Below are 9,735 nucleotides of genomic sequence, written 5' to 3' on the forward strand. Positions count from 1 at the left end.
CCTACTGTTGTTTCCTCATTAACATTCCACCTTTAATCCTGTAAAGATATTACCAAATGTTCTGTAAAATAACTACAACCATTTTACCCATGTCACACAATTATCTATTCTCTATTTATAGTACTTGTATTATTGAGAAATAATATTTTCATGAAGAAATATTGGCTATATACAGTGCCTTGCAAAAGTATTCACTCCCTTGGGGCTTTTCCTATTTTTCATATTTTTATTTGGATCTCATGTAATGGACGTACACAAAATATTCCAAATTGGTGAAGTGAAATGAAAAAAAATGCCTTGTTTCAAAAAATTAAAACAAATTAAAAACAGAAAAGTGGTGCGTGCATATGTATTCACCTCCTTTGCTATGAAGCCCCTAAATAAGATCTGGTGCAACCAATTACCTTCAAGTTACATAATTAGTTAAATAAAGTCCACCTGTGTGCAATCTAAGTGTCACATGATCTGTCACATGATCTCAGTGTATATATACACCTCTTCTGAAAGGGCTCAGAGTCTGCAACACCATTAAGCAAGGGGCACCGCTAAGCAAGGGGCACCACCAAGGAAACGGCACCATGAAGACCAAGGAGCGCTCCAAACAGGTCAGGGACAAAGTTGTGGAGAGGTATAGATCAAGGTTGGGTTATAAAAATATATCCAAAACTTTGAACATCCCACTGAGCACAGTTAAATCCATTATTAAAAAGTAGAAAGAATATGGCACCACAACAAACCTGCCAAGAGAGGGTCGCTCACCAAAACTCACGGACCAGGCAAGGAGGGCATTAATCAGAGAGGCAACAAAGAGACCAAAGATAACCCAGAAGGAGCTACAAAGCTCCACAGCGGAGATTGGAGTATCTATCCATAGGACAACTTTGAGCCGTACACTCCACAGAGCTGGGCTTTACAGAAGAGTGGACAGAAAAGAAAATATTGCTTAAAGAAAACAATAAGCAAACACATTTGGTGTTTGCCAAAAGTCATGTGGGAGACTCCCCAAACATATGGAAGAATGAACTCTGGTCAGATGAGAGTAAAATTTAGCTTTTTGGCCGTCAAGGAAAACTCTATGTCTGGCACAAACCCAACACCTCTCATCACCTGAGAACACCATCCCCACAGTGAAGCATGGTGGTGGCAGCATCATGCTGTGGGGATGTTTTTCATCAGCAGGGACTGGGAAACTGGTCAGGATTTAAGGAATGATGGATGGTGCTAAATACAGGGAAACTCTTGAGGGAAACCTGTTTTAGTCTTCCAGAGAATTGAGACTTGCCTGGAGGTTCACCTTCCAGCAGGTCAATGACCCTAAGCATACTGCTAAAGCAACACTCGAGTGGTTTAACTTCTTGCGTCGAGCCATCCCGGATCCGGGATCGTGAATACAGCCTCAAGATCATTACCATAACGCAACGTTAACTATTCATGAAAATCGCAAATGAAATGAAATTAATCTATTTGCTCTCAAGCTTAGCCTTTTGTTAAGGGGAAACATTTAAATGTCTTGGAATGGCCTATTCAAAGCCCAGACCTCAATCCAATTGAGAATCTGAGGTATGACTTAAAGATTGCTGTACATCAGCAGATCCCATCCAACTTGAAGGAGCTGGAGCAGTTTAGCCTTAAAGAATGGGCAAAACTCCCAGTGGCTAGATGTGCCAAGTTTATAGAGACATACCCCAAGAGACTTGTAGCTGTAATTGCTGCAAAAAGTGGCTCTACAAAGTATTGACTTTGGGGGGATGAATAGTTATGCACGCTCAAGTTCTCTGTTTTTTGTCTCACAACAAAAATATTTTGCATCTTCAAAGTGGTAGGCATGTTGTGTAAAAAAAATTATACAAAAACTATAAATATATTTTAATTCCAGGTTGTAAGGCGACAAAATAGGAAAAATGCCAAGGGGGTGAATACTTTCGCATGCCACTGTAGATCCAAACCTGATCTCTTTGTATTATTTTTGTATTTTATTTAACCAGGTAAGAACAAATTCTTATTTTACAATGACGGCCTACCCCGACCAAACCCTCCCCTAACCCGAACGAGGCTGGGCCAATTGTGCGCCGCCCTATAGGACTCCCTATCACGGCCAGTTGTGATACAGCCTGGGATCGAACCAGGGTCTGTAGTGACACCTCTAGAACTGATATGCAGTGCCTTAGACCACAGTGCTTTAAACCGCTGTGTCACTCCGGGAGACCACATTTTACCTGTCCACCCTTTTTGAATTCTGAGAGTGATTGACAGAAGGGGACTTGGACTTAATCATGAAGCACAATAAATATGTCTGGAATGTCTGCAGGTATGCAGGCTACTTAAAGTGAAACTGACAGCATTTTAGCAACATTAACTCTTATTAAAATCAGTTCATATACACCCCCAGGAAGAATATGACACGTTTTTGAAAAACATTTTCTGACAAGCAGCACTTACATATGGTAATTTTCATAGAATGTTTGGGAATGACGTATAGTAAGGCATTAGTGAAAATTCTATAGCAATATAGAGTGGGAAAGAAGCCGTGCATTTAGGCAATTAATAGACACTGCAGTAAATCAAACCTCTGTCTTGTCCAGGATTGGAGTCTACGCAGACCAGTGCGCCATAGCCAATCAGAGCTAAAATAGGCATATATGCAAATAAACCATTTTCCACAACTGCCTGCCATCGTTCAGTTTGAACTGGGCTGTGTGTTTACAGGCAGTATCAACAGCCTGAATTTAGATCATCAGAAAATACATGAATGGATTTCTGCAAATATGTGACAGACTGGCTCAATTAGGTCTTGTGCAGCAAAATTTGAAATGGTGTTTTTTACATTGGATAAAAATAGAGACTCAGCTAGAAAATTGTATATTATACACTACACTTGAGGACCAGTGGGAAATTAATTCCACTTTTGAGAAAACGGCCCTTGAATGTTTTGGTACACCTATGGGAGAGCTCTTGTTTGTCTTCACCCATTCAGCATTGTTCACACCCTCTTAAACCAGCCTCACCCATTTCTACAGGGATTCACATGTGACACCATGTGCTAAACAGTGAGTACCGTCGTGTACTAAACATCCAAAGATTTTAAGAGTAAAGGGTCATTTATACTACGTCTATCAACATACAGTTGTCTAAGTGACATCATGAACATTCTATTGTCGTCCCGTCACACCAGCCTTTGCTTTGGCTCTCCCTTCTGTCCAGCTCAGGCATTCGGCGTCGCTGGCCTTCTAGCTGCTGCCGAACCTACAGCTGGCAAATGCCCTTCACTCATCAACCCCGGACTTGTCTCGTCATCATTACGCACACCTGACCCAACGCACCTTCAGGCTGTGTAAGGAAAAGCAGACAACAAGTGTTTAGCATATGTGGGAACTCCTTCAAGACTGTTGGAAAAGCAATCCAGGTGAAGCTGGTTGAGAGAATGCCAAGAGTGTGCAAAGCTGTCATCAAGGGAAAGGGTGGCTACTTTGAAGAATCGCAAATATAAAATATATTTTGATTTGTTTAACACATTTTTTGGTTACTACATGACTCCATATGTGTTATTTCATAGTTTTGATGTTATTCTACAATGTAGAAAATTGTAAAAATCAAGCAAAACCTTTGAATGAGTAGCTGTGTCCAAATTTTTGACTGGTACTGTACGTTAGACGTGAGTCACTGTTTGTCTATTTATGATATAAGTGTGTGTGTCAAATTGTAATATCTATTTGTGTGTGTATGTGTGTGTGTCAGGGTCTCTTTCAAAAACGTTAGCATAGTGTAGCATGCTATTTTCAAGCACAAGGACTTCTTAACAATGTCTTGTTGCATCTTTACCTGCAGTCTTTATCAGTATCATCAGTGTCAGTGGGAAAGAAAGAGAAATGTGAACCTGTCTCTAAACCTGTGTCTAAGCCAAAGCATCCGCCGCGTGTGAGTACCTATCCTAGCCCTAGCCAAGCTTCCTCATCCCCCCCATCACTGCCCTCACTCAGCTCCTGGTCTACTGCAGTACCTCAGCATGGCCGAATAGAGGGCGCCATCAGTCTGTCACTGCTGTACCATTTTGCTTTATTTGATTGAGGAAAAGCACACAGTCCCATTGATGTTCAGGCTTCCATGCCTTACACAGATTACAATAATGATGTCATTATGTCTCAATGAAGGAATCTTGGGCTCTCAAGCCTTTCTGGGTGCTGTTCCGTTTGTGCTCATCTTCAAAAGGACCAGGACATGAGTGTTTGTAAGAGCAGTTAGTTGCTGTAGTAGTTTCAGCACCAAGCTATTGTTAGTACGATGTGAGTGTTGTCCTAAATTGGAAACCATAGCTGTCTCCTACATAACAGGTCCATGGGTGGTGTGGGCCTAGCTTGGGTGGGTGGTTTTGAAAGCGATGTTAGTAGGAAAAGTTTTCTTGACGAGAGGAAATGTTGATTTCCTTTCCAAATGAATTTGATGTTGTGTGCCAGGAAACGAAGATAACAATGCCACACCCCCTTTAAGCATATCATAGCAACACCATTGGAACACGTTGTGCTGCTTTTGTCATGTTCCAAGTCTTGATTGTAAAAATGTAAACATATATTTCAACATTTTTCTCAGTTGCCCTGTAAGGCAGGATATGACGTCCAGATGAAGGTTGACCCTCCATCTGTGGGCTTGTAGCTGTTCTGTTCTCCATGTGTCTGTTGGTGTGTTTCTGTGTCAGTCTTTGTGTAGTCCTGTATGTTTTCTACACCATGTTCAAAGCTACCATATGAATATGGCCATTTTGCTGGTGTCCCTAAAACATTGATAATTTTGTCAACTTCAGACCGACAGTCAATGGACTGGACTTACAGGCTTTTGGAATGGTTTTGTTCTGACTGCCGTGTGTCTTCCATCTTGGACAACAGGGTTCTGACTCTGACTCTGTGAATGGTCCGGGGAGAGACAGCGGGCTGGCGTCTTCACGCCTGGACCCGTCTGCCACGCTACCCAGCAAGAGAGCTGACCCTGGCACAGATGCCATGGAGGGCATGCTCTACCGCAAGCAGGAGATGGAGTCCCATGCCAAGAAGGCAGCTAGCAGGTAAGACATCAGGAGGGGAATGGGGCAGGGGGCATGGAGGGCCGTCTTGGAGGGAGAGTGAGAGTTCCCTGAAGGGTAAATGGAGAGCCCTAGTTCATATAGACTTCTGTTGAAGGATGGGATTAATTTAAGCAAATGCAATATCAATTTAAGATTAAGTTCAATTTAAATAGAATTTATGAAATTTACATGCTTTTGTTTCAGAAAATTACATTTTGTATGTGGTGTGTCGCCATGAACTCTTTGGTGATGTCCCTAACCTTTTCAGGCGCATGCCTGCATGCCTTCCGCCAACAGCTTCTCTCTCTCTTCCCATAGGTCCTGGCAGAATGTGTACTGTGTTCTGCGTAAGGGCAGCCTTGGCTTCTACAAGGACCAGAAGAGCGCCTCCAGCGGGATCCCCTACCACGGAGAAGTCCCCATCAGCCTGGGAGAGGCTGTGTGTGAGGTGGCACACGATTACAAGAAGAGGAAACACGTCTTCAAGTTACGGTGAGAGGAGAGGGAGGGGGAACTGGCCGGTTTGAATAGAGAATAGTCTTGTAAACTTAACTTAAAAGCAAGGGAGTGTGATATGCATCTATACTGACCCAAGTTTTCTGTTCTACATTGTGTGTCTGCAGGCTAGGGGACGGTAAGGAGTTCCTGTTCCAAGCTAAAGATGAGGTGAGTGTCACATTTCAAACCAAACAAGATTCTGATGCTCCTCTGATGTATGTGATCTACTGAGGACTAACCCTGTGTTGTCTGTCCCAGACGGAGATGGCCTCGTGGATCCACTCCATTCATAGCTCCATCCCAGCAGGGGGGTCAGGAGACCACTCCCCCAGAGGCCCCAGGGCCCTGAGCCGAGCAATGACTATGCCCCCCATCTCCCCCAGCTCAGCAGACGCTGCCGGAGTCACCATGCGCAACAAGGAGGGCAAGGAGAGGGACCGGGAGAAGAGGTTCAGCTTCTTTGGAAAGAAGAAATAAAACATTTGTAAAACAACAACATCAAGGAAAATTATATTCCTCAAAATTCCAACAAACTGAAACAGGCAGAAATGAAAGCACTCTTGTTGCATAAACGCATCGCTGTCGGCCGGGGTCCTGAGGGGTTTGTCTATTTCTGGCTCACACAGAGTTTGCTCTTTCTCGCTCTCTCCTCTCTATTTTCATTTGTCATCTCTTTCTCTTTTATATCTCTCTTTCCTTCTCCATCTCTCACATTTGGCTTCATCCTACCGATGTAAGCCCTTGTCCATAGCTTTAGTTGCATTTTCAGCCGATGTCACAGCGTTTGTTGATCAGAGTCACTAATAAGAACTCTCTTTGGCCTCATCATCGGGGGAAACCAAGGGGTTTGTTGGGAGAGGGGAGGGCAGGGGTTGGTTAGCATTAGAACCGAGGGCTAAGAGGACCCTCAAAGTCAATTCTCTTTCATTCACCCACACTGGATCATTTGTTGGTTTAAATTAGTCCCGGCTCAACCAATCTTTAGACAAGCAAAATACTTTAATGCTGTTTTACCAATAACAGAGAAACTGTTGTAAAGAGTGCTGTCCCCAGGTCCCCTCTTCCAGTCTCTCCTTTTCTCTATCATGCTCCTTGGGAAGCCCCATATCTTTTCTTTTTTTTGGTTTTGGTGTTATTATTATTTATCTTTTTGCTGTTGCAGGTTTTGAGGGGGAACATTAAAATAAATAATTTAAAGAGTATGTCAGTAGATTTCTTTAGTCATGTTGCAGAGCAAAACAAGAGTTTGATCTACGGGACCATGTTGGTCTTGTTTCTTTTGTTGAGGAAAGACCGTTATTGAGGTGTTTAAAATAATGCTCAGTAACTTTTAGCAGTGTGCAGTAAGTGATTTTCACCAGTGGGAAATTATATATATTTAAAGTGGTTGTTATTTTAACTTGGATCTTGCCTGTATTTGATTTTGTTCTGCTGAGGGATTATTTCTGATTTTGAATTTTGTTGTTTCTATTCAAACCAGAGAGAGTTTGTTTTCTAGTAAGGGTGAGAGTGGGAGTTATGGTGATATGGGTTTTGCATGTGTATTTTTTGGTTATTCTAAATCCGAAGCGTCCAGTTGGATGCTGCTTTTCTGACTTAACATACACACACACACACACACCATATATACACACACACACACTCACCATATATACACACACAAACGCTCAAAGAAGTTGTTGGGATGGCTTTCTTTAAGGATTCTTGTTTGTTTTTTTGGTTTGAATATGTAGATGACAATGCTAATTAATGAAACATTCCTTCTAGATGCTTTTCAGACTTCACATACTTCCTCCTGATCCCTCTGTTGTTTTTTAATGGGATGGCTGGGGCAGGTTATCACTGTTGGTTACCACTGCCATTGCCAAACACTAGTGAGGATTGTAAGCAGAAGCACATCAATGTGGCATAGGGTTGCAGAGGTTGGCTAGTAGGAAGAGGAGGGTGGAGGGTTCATTTCAGATGGGGTAGGGTTGGACGCTGAGGGCTGAGATTCCTTCTATTTGAATAGTGCTTAATCACAAAGGAGGCTTTATCGATCACAAAACAAATCTCAGAAGAATGTTTAATATGTGCCCCTTGGCATTGACTCAGTGTATGTATATGGATTCTGTACCCAGGTTCCATTGAGCGTATACGGACAGGCTCACCCGCATCAGCGGTTGAAGGAAGAGAAATGCTAGCATAGCTGTGTTGGATTGGAAGAGGCGTAACCATGGAGAGCTTTCCTCACTTGATGGTGACTGAGAGAATAGTCTTAAATTGTTTTTCTGGAGGGCTTTGAGCTCCTCCATATGTGGCATGACTTCATGTAGGATTGTACTTGTATGTGTCTCGTTGTTGTCGCCAATTCTCTTCTACTTTGATGTTATTGGTACATGAGATTCACCCGTAGCGATGTACAGCATGGCATGATACCATGAAGCACATGATACCATGAAGCCCATGATACCATGAAGCCCATGATACCATGAAGCCCATGCTGTGGAAGGTGGTGTATTACACCAGAATGCCCAGGTGTATCATTAGTACCCCTCCCAGCAGTTTGGAAAGAATTCACATTGGGCAAAAAGAAAATACTATTATTTGATATAATTTAATCAAAGTAAAGATGACATTTACAGCGACGTCGGGTCCTGGCACAGTGAGTGATTTATTTTAGTGTCTGAGATGAGTGGAAGGTTTCTGTACAAGAAACTGCTCAAAACACAGAAAAATCCTAATTTCTTGTAGCCAATGGTATCTGTTACTCGGTGGTAGGCTTATCTGGGGCAAGGGTGTGGCCTACCAAAGCCCAGTTAGGTTATTGTTTGACTGAGATGGCTCACCCTATACCAGAGAGGGAAAGAACCACAGTGAATAAATGTCAGAAATGTGAAGCTTTTCAACAGGCAAGACTATTGCCATTTCAGTTCATATGATTTGGGGTAAATAAGCAGCAGTAAAGCCATACAAGAGGCTGTAGACTACTTGGTCTGCCTTGGTTTGTATCCCAGCTGTGAGCCTAAGCTCTTGATCTCAGCCTACAGTTTGAACCCCACTGACCTGTTAAATGAGACAACAAAGTCTGCGATGCTCAAGAGTAGAGCTGAGTGAGCCTCGCTCTGTGGTATTCACTGTGAAAAACTACTATCGGGCAGTTGGTGCCAGATCGGCCATAGCACTTCTAAAAGTAGCTCGTGTTGCCCTCTACTGGCTGAACTGCTCCCACAGTGACCCAGTTCAAATCCTGGGCAGGTTATACACAGACATGAGCAGGTTCCTCAGGCCCATTCTACTATGAATTCTTATTAATGTTAATGGCTTTTAAGATGGGTTGGACAAATTGGTCATGTGATGGACATACTTGGAGACACACTACCTCTCTCTTGCTTTCTCCTCTCTCTTACACTCTCACACACTCACACATATCCACACACAGATATACCAAGGTGGAATGACCCTGGCCTTCCAGTCAAGCAGAAAGATGTGGAGCTGATTGTGATTTGGTGCCAGATTTGGGTTGATGTTGTGCAGTCTGTGTGTTACTGGTGAGTGTTGAGCATAAAGGGATAGACTGTATTATTGATGGTGAGAGAGAGCCTAAGAGGGTTTTGAGCATTTTGGTTTAAAAAGTTAGTGGAACACCTAAAAAGGTTTCTTGGTCTCTTATTTGAAGAGAAAAAGAAACACAGTATACATTAACCAGAGGACTGATGGCAAATTTGAGCTTCCATTTTCTAGAGTTAGACAGGAGATGTCTCACGGGGTTCTTGTATTTTCTCATCCAGTAGTCTGATCTGTTTTGCAGCGTTTGATAAACCTTTCCACCCACTGCCATTTCCCTTTTTTTATAACGTCATTTCCTTCTTCTGTGACTTAACTAATTGCGAGTTGTGAATACCACTACTATGATTAATTATTATTATTGCTACTGTTACTACTACTCTTAATACTGCAACATATTTGTAACTACAACTATAACTGCTGTCCATTTTCAGGTACGTGTCTGTAATGCCAGACCCTTCCACAAGATGTCAGTGTGCTGTGGAGCATTTTCATTACAGATCGAAAATAATGTTTGTTGACTTGTGTATCTACATCTAATATTAGGAATAATAAAACATGGTTTAAAGGAAAACAAGAACAGTGTTATCACTAAAGCATGTATTAAGGTATTGTGTATGTTTCTGAAGGTTAAGTCC

At 42.4% G+C, this 9,735-nt stretch overlaps 1 protein-coding gene across 3 annotated transcripts; it reads left to right on the top strand.

Annotated features, from left to right (window-relative positions):
* The first annotated feature begins 3,561 nt into the window (after positions 1-3,561).
* On the top strand, positions 3,562-6,753 carry LOC135567052 (spectrin beta chain, non-erythrocytic 2-like). Of its 3 annotated transcripts, none has more exons than XM_065014564.1 (5): positions 3,562-3,915; positions 4,878-5,053; positions 5,372-5,545; positions 5,677-5,719; positions 5,810-6,753. In XM_065014564.1, the coding sequence occupies exons 2-5, from the start codon at positions 4,992-4,994 to the stop codon at positions 6,026-6,028; spliced, it is 498 nt and encodes a 165-aa protein (XP_064870636.1). In that variant the 5' UTR covers positions 3,562-3,915; positions 4,878-4,991; the 3' UTR covers positions 6,029-6,753. The 3 variants fall into 3 exon arrangements, with proteins under 3 accessions (XP_064870636.1, XP_064870634.1, XP_064870635.1); XM_065014562.1 differs by having other exon boundaries at positions 3,564-3,915; positions 5,351-5,545; XM_065014563.1 differs by lacking the exon at positions 3,562-3,915 and having other exon boundaries at positions 3,951-5,053; positions 5,351-5,545.
* The last annotated feature ends 2,982 nt before the right edge of the window (positions 6,754-9,735 follow it).

This window comes from Oncorhynchus nerka, unplaced genomic scaffold, assembly GCF_034236695.1.
Source record: "Oncorhynchus nerka isolate Pitt River unplaced genomic scaffold, Oner_Uvic_2.0 unplaced_scaffold_2655, whole genome shotgun sequence".
NCBI classification, from domain to species: Eukaryota; Metazoa; Chordata; class Actinopteri; order Salmoniformes; family Salmonidae; genus Oncorhynchus; species Oncorhynchus nerka.

Excerpts from the sequence above, each read along its gene's own strand:
- LOC135567052 (XM_065014562.1), top strand. The coding sequence starts at position 4,992 with ATGGAGGGCATGCTCTACCGCAAGCAGGAGATGGAGTCCCATGCCAAG. Across the intron at positions 5,054-5,350 it reads GCCAAGAAGGCAGCTAGCAG|CTTCTCTCTCTCTTCCCATA; the intron begins GTAAGACATCAG and ends TTCCGCCAACAG. Across the intron at positions 5,546-5,676 it reads AAACACGTCTTCAAGTTACG|GCTAGGGGACGGTAAGGAGT; the intron begins GTGAGAGGAGAG and ends GTGTGTCTGCAG.